The sequence below is a fragment of the Bombina bombina genome, chromosome 3, assembly GCF_027579735.1.
Source record: "Bombina bombina isolate aBomBom1 chromosome 3, aBomBom1.pri, whole genome shotgun sequence".
Classification (NCBI taxonomy): domain Eukaryota; kingdom Metazoa; phylum Chordata; class Amphibia; order Anura; family Bombinatoridae; genus Bombina; species Bombina bombina.
The window spans coordinates 302,958,065-302,975,177 of NC_069501.1; the positions used below are offsets into that span (position 1 = coordinate 302,958,065).

Here is a 17,113-nt window from a genome sequence, read left to right on the forward strand (position 1 = left end):
CTTCAGCAGACATGTTTCGTGCACGCTGCACTTGTTCACTGCATGAATATATGTGTGTGTATGTATGTATATATATGTATGTATGTATATGTATATATATGTATGTATATATATATATAATATATATATATATATATATATATATATATATATATATATATATATATATATATATATATTTTTTTTTTTTTTAAATAAAAAATTTATTGAGACATTGAATGGAAATAACAGGAAAGAAAGTATGTCCCAGCACGAGACAAATACAAAAATAAATAACTGATACATATCACGTTTGAAAGGTACATAAGGATTAAAACATTAATGTGCTAATATAGTATTTGTTATAATAGTATCTAGTCAATAGGAGCTCAATATTTATATAATAGTAGGAGTCAATGACATGGAAGGTATCTAGGTTGATAACAAAGGGATAACATTTGACATAATTTATAGCACCAGCTTTATGACCTTAAATATGAAGTGCAAACAGTGAAAACAAAACATGTGTGACTGGGACATATAGAAATGAAGTCCTCGATTTTATAATACAGATAACGAGTGGGTCCCTACTCCCAGAAAGGGACATTCTATACGCTGAAGATAGTGAGAGGAAGGGAACTGGCTTCTAACAGGCCTCCCGTAGGCCTGAGTGTATGGAGGGGTGGGGGAATGCAGCGGGCAAGAGCCGCTCGTAATGGGGGGGAGAAGGGAGGAGTGGGGGGGGCGGAGTTAGTTAAATTGTTATGAAGCTTCGCAGGAGGGGACCTGTTGTTTACCATAACTAATAAGGAGGGGCATAGCTTTATCAGGGTAAAGTAGTTATCTACATGAGGTGTTATGCTCATATAAGGAGAAAGTAATAGTAAATGTGTAGAATATGCGGCCAAGGGAGATCTAAAACCTAATTATGAGAAGTAATGGGCCTCAACAGTCACTCTGCAGTGTTATGTGGAGAGGGGGACATAAGAATGTATGGAGCATAGGGAATCTCTGGACGAGCCCCTCTCCTAGGAGTGCCATCTATAGGCGACTGCTGGAAAAAGGAGTAGGATATGACCTGCAGGCAATAAGCACCGGCGGGAAAGGAGGAGAGAGGCTCAACCAGAAAAAGTTATACATACTGAAAGTGTGGACAGAACTCTAAGAAACTAGCGATGACAGTCCAACAGTCACAAATAATGATAGCAAATAACATGTAGGATAGAAATAACCCAACATTAAGGTAACAGTTACAAATACCCAAACAACTGAATATATCGGTTCAGTGTAAATCTATAGAGATCCCCTTAGAATACAAAAAATGAAGGAAATTATATTTAGACATACTATCAGGTATACAACTAAAAGGATAAGGATATTACATGCAAATACAGTAGGTAGCAATAGCCTCTTGGAAGATATAACCAAGAAGACATGTATTAGTAGAAGTATTAAGCCAGAAATATGGGATGCAAAAACCAATGTGAGACCCTGGGAGCTTTTAGGCTAGTTATGCTTTAAATAAACCCTGCTGTATCCCCCATGTAAGCTGGGTATAATAAACCATGACTTCATAACGTTGTAAAGTATGGGGGATAGGATTGTTTTTCTACTATCCTTTTGACCTGTGCAGAGCATAGTTACTTAATAAGATGTAATAGCAGAGGTTCCCCAATCCAATGAAATACTGTCTCCAGTAATCAGACTTATGGCGAGTGCAAAATATCAGACTGGTGAATAATACAGTGTAATTCAAAGATTCGGCATTCATCACACACAAATAACAAGGGACTCGCCTGGCGTTTATCCTTTCAGGAGTCAATTAAAGCCCTATTCTTAAGGAGTTGTATGTACTATCCTAGGGATACTCATAACTTAGGTGCGTGTAAAGCTAGGTAGCTAGGTAGCTGGGTAAGCTATACTACATAAAATCTTTCTGGTTACAAAAATCTTTATGATCAAGTATTGTTGCCTCATTATATTGGTTCGTGTAACTTGCATAAATTGGGCTCAATAAAATATGGTCTACCAAGAATACATAATATAAGGAAGCTGATCTGAGGTAATTTTAACCTCTTCCTGTTGAGGAGTCCTCAGGTGTATTAAATGTAAAACCAGATAAGCAAATAGTAAGCTTATAGCAGACCTAAACTAGTGGGGTCAAGTTTAAATTAGAGAAGTCAGGGTGTATTATAGACATGTCTATGCCCTGAAATAGCTACTATGACACATATTTATCTACAACAGACTACTGTACATTCCCTGTGAAATCACATCATTTTGGTATTTGAATAGAAGAATTAACTAAAAATACTTGCAAAGTTTTAGGTATATAATTATACATTAAGATTAATGCAGGAAATATACCCTTAATTAAACTGTCCAACTTTTTGCATGTTGGGGCTATATGATCGAAAAAAAAAAAAAAAAAAAAAGATACAGCTACAGGAGAGTAGAGGGACAAAAAACATAACAACATTGAGTCTCTTTATAATTGGAACACATATCTGATGACCGATGCCTATTACATCTTGTCCAATGGGCCGTAAAATCCCAGGGTATAACTAAATAGCTAATGAAAAAAAAAAGCTTACGTTTAAAAGAACAAGAATTGCTAACTGTTGAATACCGGATTATTAAGGATGGCAATCAACAGGGGCAAAGGATAAAGTCCCAGACATAAAACTGTTGTTGCGAGATGAGAGAGTGCCTGAGATTCTACCAGACGCCCCGTCTGCAGCCCACTGTGATCTGGATGGTTACAAATGTCCTCTCCCTTTTAGGATGTTGTGGTGCCGGTCTTCTTGCAGCTGTGGAGAGTCTAGCAAAGCGTGGCTACTATCTGGGCACTCGGGTGGTACATTGGGGCTGTAGTTGCTTTAAACTGCCCTCATGAAGCTCTTTTTGTAGTTAGCGTTGTTTCTGAAGCTGAGGCATTAGATGACCGTGTCACCTCTGGAGAGTATACCAAGAATGTAGGGATCAGTAAATACTGTCCCGGGCAAGACAGGTGTGTTCTGCGCTATGCAGGTATTAACTCCCAGAGCGACGTTCACTAGCGATCTGTGGTGAGTTTCTATGGCCCAGCCGGGGAGATATAGGGGAGATCCTTACACAATTCTCGTGGTCTAATAAGTCAGCTGCTGCTTCCGACTCCACGGGTTTCTCACCAATGCTTAAGTTGAGGTCCGGAGTCAATGCGGGGGAGACTCTGTTCTTTTCACATCTAGTGACCTCTTCTAGGTTAGGAAAGTAATGGGCGCTCATGTCTAGGTAGTTGGAGACATTGCCACGCTCGAGACCTAGCGGTTTGGTATGGGGAAAAGTGGCAGACAGGGTGTCCACAGGTAGAGGGAGCTTAGAGCAAAGTCCGTATTCCTCATCTACCATCCTCCTTTGCAAGATCATTTCGTCTCTTAGCTGAAGGTAGTGAAAGTCCAGTTTAACTTCTAGTTGATGCAGTAGGCGTAGAATCTCCGCCATTTTGGATAGGATGTAGCTCTCGTAACAGATCCTCATAAACGATGCAAATTCTCTCGAAGATTACCACTTCTCCCCCTGTTCCTTAGCCCCGATGTTTCTGTTAATCCTTCTGGGTTAATAGCATAGAAAATTAGTAATAATTTATAGAAATAATGGCTATTATAGAGTGTATAGCATTAGGAGCTCCCTCAGATCATGTCCTACTTCCTCAGCGGCTAACTCCGCCCCTATATATATATATATATATATATATATATATATATTTAACATTTTTAGCATTGCAGCAACTGATGGGACTCATAAAAGTAAACATTTGTGAGGAATAGTTGTTTATTTTTAAAAAATATAGGCAACGCCTTTACTACCCATTTCCCCAGCTTTGCACAACCAAACTTGTTATATTAATATATCTTTAAACATTTCAACCTCTACATTTCCTGCCTGTTTCTATGCCACTAGAGACAGACTCTTATCACTTGCTTTTTTATTAGCTTTTCACAAGAGACTAATTCATGTGTGCCATATAGATACCATTGTGTTCAATCCCATAGAGTTGTGCATGACACTTCACTAATTGGCTAAAATGCAAGTCAATAGATAATAAAAAATCTTGTGATCAGGGGGCTGTCAAGAGGCTTAGATACAAAGTAAAACGGACTTTTTTGATTCTACTATAAATAGCTCTATCACAAACTTTTTTTTTTATAAATTTTTAGATACTAAATAAATGTCAATATGTACTTTATGAAAGAACTCTAATTCATTAGAGAATACAGAAATGATCTGTTACACACATTTGACACATCTTCATTTTATGTGTGGATACAAAGTATCTTAATTTCTGCTCCTTATGAAATAACTAATGAGTATCTTTTCATTGTATTGAATACTTGTATTAGAGACGTCTCTATTTATTATATATATATATTTTTTACATTTGGTTCATTGAACTTTTATTGTAACTATTAAATAATTTTACATTTTTTGATAAAGGCCTTTTGAATTTACATTTGCACTAGAAATTATTCATATATTTGCACTTGAAATCACTCCATATATACACCTTTCCATCAGGTATCTTTAGCTATTAGCGCCCCTTACAACACCTACTATTTCTTTGTATAATCAGTATTTAGATTGAAGGATCTAACATATTGTAAAGTGTGATACCACATACTTAACACCAGCGCACTATTTCATATACTCTCTTACATTAGATACAAGGTAATCAGAGGATAAAAGTACATTAATATAACCATGTTTGCTGTGCAAAACTGGGGAATGTGTAATAAAGGGATTAGAGCTGCAACAACTAATCGGCATAATCGATTATGAAAATGGTTGTCAACGAATCTAATAATCGATTAGTTGGTTTGCAATTAGTTGGGCTGTGCCCAGCATCAGCTGCTTCACTCCAATGAGCTCCTGCACATGGTATTGTGTTTTATGGTTATGCCCTTCGCCTAAAGGATGTCTACAGACGCTTACTTTTCACTTTTCTAGGACACTATCAGTTCTTTTTTTTTAAGTTTACAACCACTCCTGGCTTATGTGCAACCCAGAAATAATATTGGAGTCATCATTTGGATTGTTTTATATCAAATCAGGTTATTTGGGACTATGCTTTGCATGATATAGTGCACAGCTTGTTATTTACACCTAGCCCTAGATTAATGGCATTTGTTATATGAATTTATGTCAATATTACTTGTTTGGACAATTTTTTAGCAGATTGCTTGCTATTGCTGATATATGTACTCTATAGATAAATGTGTAAGGCTGTGTCCTTTTACTGATATGTCTTTAGCCCTTTTTGTCTTTTTTTTTATTTTTAATTAATTGGAAATTTACCAAATTCAACCTATATATGTATATATCTGTTATTTTAAGAGTAGACTAGATATTTTCCCCCCAAACCTTAGAGATGGTTATTTACCACTGCATATATATATTCAAGATATTTTTATGTTAAAATTTAGTCCAGGCTTACTTTGTTGAGGCCCCTTGCATTGGTGGAGAACTAACAAAGATAAATAGCACACCTTGGTGAAATTGGCAAAACCCTATTTATGCATCTCAGGCACCTCAACACCATCTGAGTGCCTCTTCTCTACTGCAGGCAAAATAGCTGCAAAAAAAGATCACCCATGAGCATGTGAACATGTTGACATTTTTGCATTTCAATGCAAAGTTTCTGAAAGAGTGAATAACAGAATGTTATAAACAGTGGTAGTCTACCTATTACTAGTTCTACCTCTTTTCAAACAGTTTGTGGTTTTGTTTTGCTTAATTATAAAAATGTGTTCTGCTGCTTAAAAAATTGGACCAACAGTTGTGTTAATGTAAAGTTTTAGTTGGAAGTTTATATTTATAACACTCAGTATGTAGATTTTACTTTAAATATAGGAAAATTTTTAATTATTCATTATTCATCCGATTAATCGAAAAAAATAATTGGGCCGATTAATCGATTATGAAAATAATCGTTAGTTGCAGCCCTAAAAGGGATTATCTATCTTTTTAAACAATAACATTTTTGCAGTAGACTGTCCCTTTAAATGAACTTTAGTAGTAAAATGTGTGTGCATGAAATTTTAATTCACATGCCCCAGGGATTCTTAGTAAAATCTACTGATATGTTTCAGTCTTTCTACGCATATCTATCTATGAAGAAGTTGCCACTGCTGAGAACCTGAGCTATTTTTGATAAATAACATCTTCTCCCAGTAAGTTAATAAATGTATTTATTTATTTTGGACAGGAAGAAGGGAATATAAATGAAATTGCAATCACACACCACGTGAAAGAAGGCTATGAGAAAGCAGACCCTTCTCAGTTTGAACTTTTGAAGGTACTTGGACAGGGCTCTTTTGGAAAGGTAAGAATTTCTTTATTATGCTTTTGACTCTTCGTTTCTATTCCAGTTTTGGGTTTATCAAGGCTTCTCATGCATATTCAATTTGAATGTTTTAACTTTAAATGTTCACTTCTGTGGGATGCACTTGTTTTTAACGCATTAGGAATTAGAAAGAAAAGTATTTATAGGACTTAAAGGGACATTATACACTCATTTTTTCTTTGGATCATCTACAAAACATTTATCCATTTATATAGGCCATAAAGTTTTTTTTAAAAATAAATGTATAGTTTTGCTTATTTTTAAATAACATTGCTCTGATTTTCAGACTCCTAACCAAGCCCCAAAGTTTTATTTGAATACTGTCAGCTACCTACTCCAGCTTGCTCCTGTTTGTGTAAAGAGTCTTTTCATATGCAAAAGAAGGGGGAGGGGGGGGGGAGTGTCTTATTTGCCACTTGCAGTGGGCTTTCCAGCTACCTTTTCAACAGAGCTAAACAGACAGCTTCTAAGTAAGTTTTTAAACAGTTTTATACTGGATTTTTATATCAGTATCTGTGCATCTTATTCTTTATAGTAGTGTCTATTACATGCAGTTATATAAAAATGAGTGTATACTGTCCCTTTAGCAGTATTTTACTGACATAAATATATATTTCACTTCTGGAGGGGGGAGAGAATTTAAGCAGTATAGCTTAGAGGTTAATTTTGTCATGCAAGATGTTAAGCCATTATGTATCCTGCATAGGGGTTAAAGGAACAGTAAAGTAAAAATTAAACTTTCATGATTCAGGTAGAGCATGCAATTTTAAACAACTTTCCAACTTCTGTTATCAAATTTGTCTTGTTTTCTTTGTATCTTTTTTTTTTGTCATACATTGTATAAAAAATCTACAAATAATGTTGCAAAAACACTGCTGACATAGAGTATTAAAGACACGTGCACACTTCTGAGCTCTTATGAGCCTGCTTTTACTCTTCAATAAAAGATACCAGGAGAATGAAGCAAATTTGATAACAGAAGTAAATTGGGAAAATTGTTTAAAATTGCTTGCTCTATCTGAATAATGAGTTTAATTTTGACTTTACTGTCCTTTTAATTATATTATTAATCCAACATCAGTGCCTGACCTCTCAAATGCTCTTTTGGCTGAATGGGCACAAATTCCCACAGATGCATTCCAAAATCTTGTGGAAAGCCTTCCTATTGCCCTATGCTCTGTCTGATGTGATTCCATATTCCTTTTAGTTATTTTTTTATTTTTTTTGTGGGGGGGGGGGTGGCAAAATACTTAATTTCTCCAACATTGGTGTGTCCGGTCCACGGCGTCATCCTTACTTGTGGCAAAGAGTCCCAGCAAAGCTGGCCATATAGTCCCTCCTAGGCTCCGCCCACCCCAGTCATTCTCTTTGCCGTTGCACAAGCAACATCTCCACGGAGATGGTTAAGAGTTTTTTGGTGTTTAAATGTAGTTTTTTATTCTTCTATCAAGTGTTTGTTATTTTAAAATAGTGCTAGTATGTACTATTTACTCTGAAACAGAAAAGGATGAAGATTTCTGTTTGTGAGAGGAAGATGATTTTAGCAGACAGTAACTAAAATAGATTGCTGTTTCCACATAGGACTGTTGAGATGAAGTAACTTCAGTTGGGGGAAACAGTTAGCAGACTTTTCTGCTTAAGGTATGACTAGCCATATTTCTAACAAGACCATGTAATGCTGGAAGGCTGTCATTTCCCCTCATGGGGACCGGTAAGCCATTTTCTTAGTCAAGCAAACAGAATAAAGAGCTTAATATGGGCTATAAAACTGGTAGACACTTTTATGGGCTAAATCGATTGCTTTATTTGGACATTTTATACATGTTTATGCTGATAATTCACATTTATAAACTTGGGGAACGTTTTTTAACAGCAGGCACTATGTTAGACACCTTTTCCAGTCAGGGAGGGCCTTCCCAGTTGTAGGATGAGCCTCATTTTCGCGCCATTACTGCGCAGTTGTTTTTGAGAGCAAGACATGCAGATGCATGTGTGAGGATCTGAAAGTAGCTGGAAAAGTTTCTAGAAGGCGTCATTTGGTATCGTATTCCCCTCTGGGCTTGGTAGAGTCGCAGCAAAGGCTATAGCTGGGACTGTATAGGGGTTAAATTTGTAAACGGCTCCGGTTCCGTTATTTTAAGGGTTAAAGCTCTGAAAATTGGTGTGCAATACTCTTAATGCTTTAAGACACTGTGGTGAAATTTTGGTAATTTTTGAACAATTCCTTCATACTTTTTCACATATTCAGTAATAAAGTGTTTTCTGTTTAAAATTTAAAGAGACAGTAACGGTTTTGTTTTAAAACGTTTTTTGTGCTTTATTGACAAGTTTAAGCCTGTTTAACATGTCTGTGCCTTCGGATAAGCTATGTTCTATATGTATGAAAGCCAATGTGTCTCCCCATTTAAATTTGTGTGATAATTGTGCCATAGCGTCCAAACAAAGTAAGGACAGTACTGCCACAGATAATGAAATTGCCCAAGATGATTCCTCAGATGAGGGGAGTAGACATGATACTACATCTCCTACTGTGTCTACACCAGTTTTGCCCACGCAGGAGGCCCCTAGTACATCTAGCGCGCCAATGCTTATTACCATGCAACAATTGACGGCTGTAATGGATAACTCCATAGCAAATATTTTATCCAAAATGCCTACATATCAGAGAAAGCGCGATTGCTCTGTTTTAAACACTGAAGAGCAGGAGGGCGCTGATAATTGTTCTGTCATACCCTCACACCAATCTGAAGTGGCCATGAAGGGAGGTTTTGTCAGATGGGGAAATTTCAGAATCAGGAAAAATTTCTCAACAAGCTGAACCTGATGTTGTGACATTTAAATTTAAATTAGAACATCTCCGCGCACTGCTTAAGGAGGTGTTATCTACTCTGGATGATTGTGACAACTTGGTCATTCCAGAGAAATTATGCAAGATGGACAAGTTCCTAGAGGTTCCGGTGCACCCACCAACGCTTTCCTATACCCAAGCGGGTGGCGGACATAGTGAATAAGGAGTGGGAAAAGCCCGGCATACCTTTTGTTCCCCCCCCCCTATATTTAAGAAATTATTTCATATGGTCGACCTCAGAAAGGACTTATGGCAGACAGTCCCCTAAGGTCAAGGGGGGCAGTTTCTACTCTAAACAAGCGCACTACTATTCCTATCGAGGATAGTTGTGCTTTCAAAGATCCTATGGATAAAAAATTGGAGGGTTTGCTTAAAAAGATTTTTGTACAGCAAGGTTACCTTCTACAACCCATTTCGTGCATTGTTCCTGTCACTACAGCAGCGTGGTTCTGGTTCGAAGAACTAGAAAAGTCGCTCAGTAGAGAGACTCCATATGAGGAGGTTATGGACAGAGTTCACGCACTTAAGTTGGCTAACTCTTATTTTAGATGCCGCTTTGCAATTAGCTAGATTAGCGGCGAAAAATTCAGGGTTTGCAATTGTGGCGCGCAGAGCGCTTTGGCTAAAGTCTTGGTCAGCGGATGTGTCATCCAAGACAAAATTGCTTAACATCCCTTTCAAAGGTAAAACTCTATTTGGACCAGAATTGAAAGAGATTATCTCAGACATCACTGGGGAAAGGGCCACGCCCTTCCACAAGATAGGCCTTTCAAGGCCAAGAATAAGTCTAATTTTCGTTCGTTTCGCAATTTCAGGAACGGGACCGGCCTCTAATTCTGCATCCTCTAAGCAAGAGGGTAATGCCTCACAAACCTAAACCAGCCTGGAAACCGATGCAAGGCTGGAACAAGGGTAAGCAGGCCAAGAAGCCTGCTGCTGCTAACAAAACAGCATGAAGGAGTAGCCCCCGATCCGGGACCGGATCTAGTAGGGGGCAGACTCTCTCTCTTTGCTCAGGCTTGGGCAAGAGATGTTCAGGATCCCTGGGCACTAGAAAGTTTCTCAGGGTTATCTTCTGGAATTCAGGGAACTACCCCCAAGGGGAAGGTTCCACATGTCTCACTTATCCTTAAACCAAATAAAGAGACAGGCGTTCTTACATTGTGTAGAAGACCTGTTAAAGATGGGAGTGATACACCCAGTTCCAATAAAGGAACAAGGAATGGGATTTTATTCAAATCTGTTCGTAGTTCCCAAAAAAGAGGGAACCTTCAGACCAATTTTGGATCTGAAGATCCTAAACAAATTTCTCAGGGTACCATCGTTCAAGATGGAAACCATTCGAACGATTCTACCCACTATTCAGGAAGGTCAATTTATGAGTACCGTGGATCTAAAGGATGCGTACCTACATATCCCTATCCACAAAGAACATCATCAGTTCCTAAGGTTCGCCTTTCTGGACAAACATTACCAGTTTGTGGCCCTCCCATTTTTCACAAAGGTACTCGGGTCCCTTCTAGCGGTTCTAAGACCGAGGGGCATTGCAGTAGTACCATACTTGGACGACATTCTAATACAAGCGTCGTCCCTGTCAAAAGCAAAGGCTCATACAGACATCGTTCTAGCCTTTCTCAGATCACACGGATGGAAGGTGAACATAGAAAAAAGTTCTCTGTCTCCGGCAACAAGAGTTCCCTTCTTGGGAACAATAATAGATTCCTTAGAAATGAGGATTTTTCTGACAGAGGTCAGAAAATCAAAACTTCTAAGCACTTGTCAAGTTCTTCATTCTGTTCCACGTCCTTCCATAGCGCAGTGCATGGAAGTAGTAGGGTTGATGGTTGCAGCAATGGACATAGTTCCTTTTGCACGAATTCATCTAAGACCATTACAACTGTGCATGCTCAAACAGTGGAATGGGGACTATACAGACTTGTCTCCAGTGATTCAAGTAGATCAGAAGACCAGAGACTCACTCCGTTGGTGGCTAACCCAGGATCTCCTGTCCCAGGGAATGAGCTTCCGCAGACCAGAGTGGGTCATCGTCACGACCAACGCCAGTCTAGTGGGCTGGGGCGCGGTCTGGGACTCCCTGAAAGCTCAGGGTCTATGGTCTCGGGAAGAGTCTCTTCTCCCGATAAACATTCTGGAACTGAGAGCGATATTCCATACTCTCAGGGCTTGGCCTCAACTAGCAAAGGCCAGATTCATAAGATTCCAATCAGACAACATGACGACTGTTGCTTACATCAACCATCAGGGGGGAACAAGGAGTTCCCTGGCGATGAGAGAAGTGACCAAAATCATAAAATGGGTGGAGGATCACTCCTGCCACCTGTCTGCGATCCACATCCCAGGAGTGGAAAACTGGGAGGCGGATTATCTGAGTCGTCAGACATTCCATCCGGGGGAGTGGGAACTCCACCCGGAGATATTTGCCCAGTTGACTCAATTATGGGGCATTCCAGACATGGATCTGATGGCGTCTCGTCAGAACTTCAAGGTTCCTTGCTACGGGTCCAGATCCAGGGATCCCAAGGCGACTCTAGTAGATGCACTAGTAGCACCTTGGACCTTCAACCTAGCTTATGTATTTCCTCCGTTTCCTCTCATTCCCAGGCTGGTAGCCAGGATCAAGCAGGAGAGGGCCTCGGTGATCTTGATAGCTCCTGCGTGGCCACGCAGGACTTGGTATGCAGACCTGGTGAATATGTCATCGGCTCCACCATGGAAGCTACCTTTGAGACAGGACCTTCTTGTTCAGGGTCCATTCGAACATCCAAATCCGGTCTCCCTCCAGCTGACGGCTTGGAGATTGAACGTTTGATCCTATCAAAGCGTGGGTTTTCAGATTCTGTGATAGATACTCTGGTTCAGGCCAGAAAACCGGTAACTAGAAAGATTTACCATAAAATATGGAAAAGATATATCTGTTGGTGTGAATCCAAAGGGTTCCCATGGAATAAGATAAAAATTCCTAAGATTCTCTCCTTTCTACAAGAAGGTTTGGAGAAAGGATTATCTGCAAGTTCTCTAAAGGGACAGATCTCTGCTTTATCTGTCTTACTACACAAAAGACTGGCAGCTGTGCCAGATGTTCAAGCATTTGATCAGGCTCTGGTTAGGATCAAGCCTGTTTACAGACCTTTGACTCCTCCCTGGAGTCTAAATCTAGTTCTTTCAGTTCTTCAAGGGGTTCCGTTTGAACCTTTACATTCCGTAGATATTAAGTTACTATCTTGGAAAGTTTTGTTTTTGGTTGCTATTTCTTCTGCTAGAAGAGTTTCAGAGTTATCTGCTTTGCAGTGTTCTCCGCCTTATCTGGTGTTCCATGCAGATAAGGTGGTTTTGCGTACTAAGGCTGGTTTTCTTCCAAAGGTTGTTTCTAACAAGAATATTAACCAGGAGAGAGTTGTACCTTCTTTATGTCCGAATCCAGTTTCAAAGAAGGAACGTTTGTAACACAATTTGGACGTAGTCCGTGCTCTAAAATTCTATTTAGAGGCTACAAAAGATTTCAGACAAACATCTTCTTTGTTTGTTGTCTATTCTGGTAAAAGGAGAGGTCAAAAAGCGACTTCTACCTCTCTTTGCTTTTGGCTTAAAAGCATTATCCGATTGGCCTACGAGACTGCCGGACGGCAGCCTCCTGAAAGAATCACAGCTCACTCCACTAGGGCTGTGGCTTCCACATGGGCCTTCAAGAACGAGGCTTCTGTTGACCAGATATGTAAGGCAGCGACTTGGTCTTCACTGCACACTTTTGCCAAATTTTACAAATTTGATACTTTTGCTTCTTCGGAGGCTATTTTTGGGAGAAAGGTTTTGGAAGCCGTGGTGCCTTCCGTTTAGGTAACCTGATTTGCTCCCTCCCTTCATCCGTGTCCTAAAGCTTTGGTATTGGTTCCCACAAGTAAGGATGACGCCGTGGACCGGACACACCAATGTTGGAGAAAACAGAATTTATGCTTACCTGATAAATTACTTTCTCCAACGGTGTGTCCGGTCCACGGCCCGCCCTAATTTTTTTAATCAGGTCTGATGAATTATTTTCTCTAACTACAGTCACCACGGTACCATATGGTTTCTCCTATATTTTTCCTCCTGTCCGTCGGTCGAATGACTGGGGTGGGCGGAGCCTAGGAGGGACTATATGGCCAGCTTTGCTGGGACTCTTTGCCATTTTCTGTTGGGGAAGAGATATTCCCACAAGTAAGGATGACGCCGTGGACCGGACACACCGTTGGAGAAAGTAATTTATCAGGTAAGCATAAATTCTGTTTCCAAATTAAGTCCTCTGGATATAGTAAGAAGTGACAGGTCCTGGGAGACATTTTAAAATTTATGATTTATTAAAAACATGAAATAACACAGATGCTCATTTATTTATTGTAATTTGTCTAAGATTGCCACATTTTACACAACCATTGTTTTAACAATCTAGTCACTAGATAAGATGAAACCTAGGTTGCAACATGGTGGTGCCCATTATTTTATGGAAACTAAAACTTTACTCTTATTTCTTTGAATATTCAAAGGATATGAAACCCAACATTTTTCTTTCATGATCTTTCACTTGGTAACTTTTGTTGAAAAGCAGGGACGTAAGGTTAATTTTACAAGAATGTTATCCATTTGCAAGAGCACTAGATTGCAGCACTGTTTCCTGCCATGTAGTGCTCCTGACACCTACCTAGGTATCTCTTCAACAAAAAATACCATGGGAACTAAGCAAATTTTATTATATACTACAAATGAATAGTCACAGGCGCTATTAACTAAAAAACAACTGATCGCCCCTTTCTACAAGTGAAAAAAAAGAAATGGCCTTCCCCTAGCCACTAAATATATCAGTTATAGTTAGGAGTGTGCTTTCAGATGACGCTTTAGTTAAAATTGGGAGATCTTATTTTTTAAAAATAGAAGATATTTATTGTCAAACACATAAGTAAAGTAAAATCCGATCAAGTAACCTTTTAGAATACCCTTATAAAATAACCTACTATAGAGTGCACACTGTTAAAACAAGTAAAAAGAAAAAACTAAAGTTTTCTTTGGAAAATATATATTTGTTGTTTTTTTAAGGATAAAAAAATGTTTGTCCACTATTCTCAGTAGATTCTTCTTAGTTGTAAATGTTTGGCTCTATGTACCATGAATGTAGACTTCCAAAAGTCACTTTCAAAATATCCCATACAAGTGAGAGAATGGTAAATCACATAAGCGGAGGTCCATGACGTCATTGGTACGTCACAAGGGGGCCCCCATATCACACGTAATCTCAGATACAGAAAGAAACACGTGAAAGAAATAATGTCTGTTTTGTTGAGTAAGAACAACAACTGCAAAAGCACAGATGAACCTAATCTAATTGGTCCGGAACCGCTGGTGAGTCATATCGTTCAGCAGACCCTGAAAAAACCTATGGATCTTAAAATGTAAATCTGTTTTATCTTGTGGCTCAAAGTCCTGACGTAAAATTTCTCTCACCAAACACTCATAGCTAAAGGATTTTTTGCTTCCTCCTATATGACTTGAAAATTAACACAAATACTGTGGCTTACAAAACAACCGGAGTATGTCCCACACTTGTATAGGATATTTTGAATTATTTTTGGAAGTCTTCATCGTATATGGTGCCAAACATTTACAACTAAGAAGGATCTACTGAGAATAGTGGACATTTTTGTTCCCGGTGTCGTGCACGCTATAGCAGATGATTATAGGTTACTCTGATTTTATTTTACTATTGCTTGACAATAAATTATTTTGTATTTTAAAAAATATTTCCCAATTTTAACTATAGCTTTCTTCTGTTAAGTGTGATCAGTCCACGGGTCATCATTACTTCTGGGATATTACTCCTCCCCAACAGGAAGTGCAAGAGGATTCACCCAGCAGAGCTGCATATAGCTCCTCCCCTCTACGTCACTCCCAGTCATTCTCTTGCACCCAACGACTAGATAGGATGTGTGAGAGGACTATGGTGATTATACTTAGTTTTATATCTTCAATCAAAAGTTTGTTATTTTAAAATAGCACCGGAGTGTGTTATTATCTCTCTGGCAGAGTTTGAAGAAGAATCTACCAGAGTTTTTGTTATGATTTTAGCCGGAGTAGTTAAGATCATATTGCTGTTTCTCGGCCATCTGAGGAGAGGTAAACTTCAGATCAGGGGACAGCGGGCAGATGAATCTGCATAGAGGTATGTAGCAGTTCTTATTTTCTGACAATGGAATTGATGAGAAAATCCTGCCATACCGATATAATGTCATGTATGTATACTTTACACTTCAGTATTCTGGGGAATGGTACTTCACTAGAATTACACTGTAAGAAATACATAAAGCTGTTTAATAACTAGAGATTATGTTTAACGTTTTTGCTGGAATGTAAAATCGTTTTCATTTGCTGAGGTACTGAGTGAATAAATGTTTGGGCACTATTTTTCCACTTGGCAGTTGCTTAATCTGTTTTCTGACAGTTTCTGTTCTCCCTCACTGCTGTGTGTGAGGGGGAGGGGCCGTTTTTTGGCGCTTTTACTACGCATCAAATATTTCAGTCAGCAACTCATTGTATTCCCTGCATGATCCGGTTCATCTCTACAGAGCTCAGGGGTCTTCAAAACTTATTTTGAGGGAGGTAATTTCTCTCAGCAGAGCTGTGAGAATTATAGTTTGACTGAGATAAAAAACGTTTATTCTGTAATTTGTTATCCTGCTTTCAGAATTTGTTATCTTTGCTAATGGGATTAAACCTTTGCTAAAGTTGTGTTGTTTACAAGGATTGAGGCTATAACTGTTTCAATTTATTAATTTTCAACTGTCATAGATCTTCTGTGCTTCTTAAAGGCACAGTACGTTTTAATATTATTCTAATTGAATTGTATTTCCAAGTTGCAAGTTTATTTGCTAGTGTGTTAAACATGTCTGATTCAGAGGATGATACCTGTGTCATTTGTTGCAATGCCAAAGTGGAGCCCAATAGAAATTTATGTACTAACTGTATTGATGCTACTTTAAATAAAAGTCAATCTGTACAAATTGAACAAATTTCACCAAACAACGAGGGGAGAGTTATGCCGACTAACTCGCCTCACGTGTCAGTACCTACATCTCCCGCTCAGAGGGAGGTGCGTGATATTGTAGCGCCGAGTACATCTGGGCGGGCCATTACAAATCACATTACAGGATATGGCTACTGTTATGACTGAGGTTTTGGCTAAATTACCAGAACTAAGAGGTAAGCGTGATCACTCTGGGGTGAGAACAGAGTGCGCTGATAATATTAGGGCCATGTCAGACACTGCGTCACAGGTGGCAGAACATGAGGACGGAGAACTTCATTCTGTGGGTGACGGTTCTGATCCAAACAGACTGGATTCAGATATTTCAAATTTTAAATTTAAACTGGAAAACCTCCGTGTATTACTAGGGGAGGTGTTAGCGGCTCTGAATGATTGTAACACAGTTGCAATACCAGAGAAAATGTGTAGGTTGGATAAATATTTTGCGGTACCGACGAGTACTGAGGTTTTCTCCAACATAGGTGTGTCCGGTCCACGGCGTCATCCTTACTTGTGGGATATTCTCTTCCCCAACAGGAAATGGCAAAGAGCCCAGCAAAGCTGGTCACATGATCCCTCCTAGGCTCCGCCTTCCCCAGTCATTCTCTTTGCCGTTGTACAGGCAACATCTCCATGGAGATGGCTTAGAGTTTTTTAGTGTTTAACTGTAGTTTTTATTATTCAATCAAGAGTTTGTTATTTTAAAACAGTGCTGGTATGTACTATTTACTCTGAAACAGAAAAGAGATGAAGATTTCTGTTTGTAAGAGGAAAATGATTTTAGCAACCGTTACTAAAATCGATGGCTGTTTCCACACAGGACTGTTGAGAGGAA

The 17,113-nt window shown here is 38.9% G+C and overlaps 1 protein-coding gene across 2 annotated transcripts in view; it reads left to right on the top strand.

Annotated features, from left to right (window-relative positions):
• The window catches only part of RPS6KA3 (ribosomal protein S6 kinase A3), a 466,291-nt gene that overhangs the window by 124,240 nt on the left and 324,938 nt on the right, over positions 1-17,113 (top strand). For both annotated transcript variants that reach the window (XM_053706379.1, XM_053706380.1), the window contains one exon: positions 6,224-6,340. In XM_053706379.1, coding sequence (XP_053562354.1) covers positions 6,224-6,340 — 117 coding nt within the window. The remainder of the gene's footprint in view (positions 1-6,223; positions 6,341-17,113) is intronic.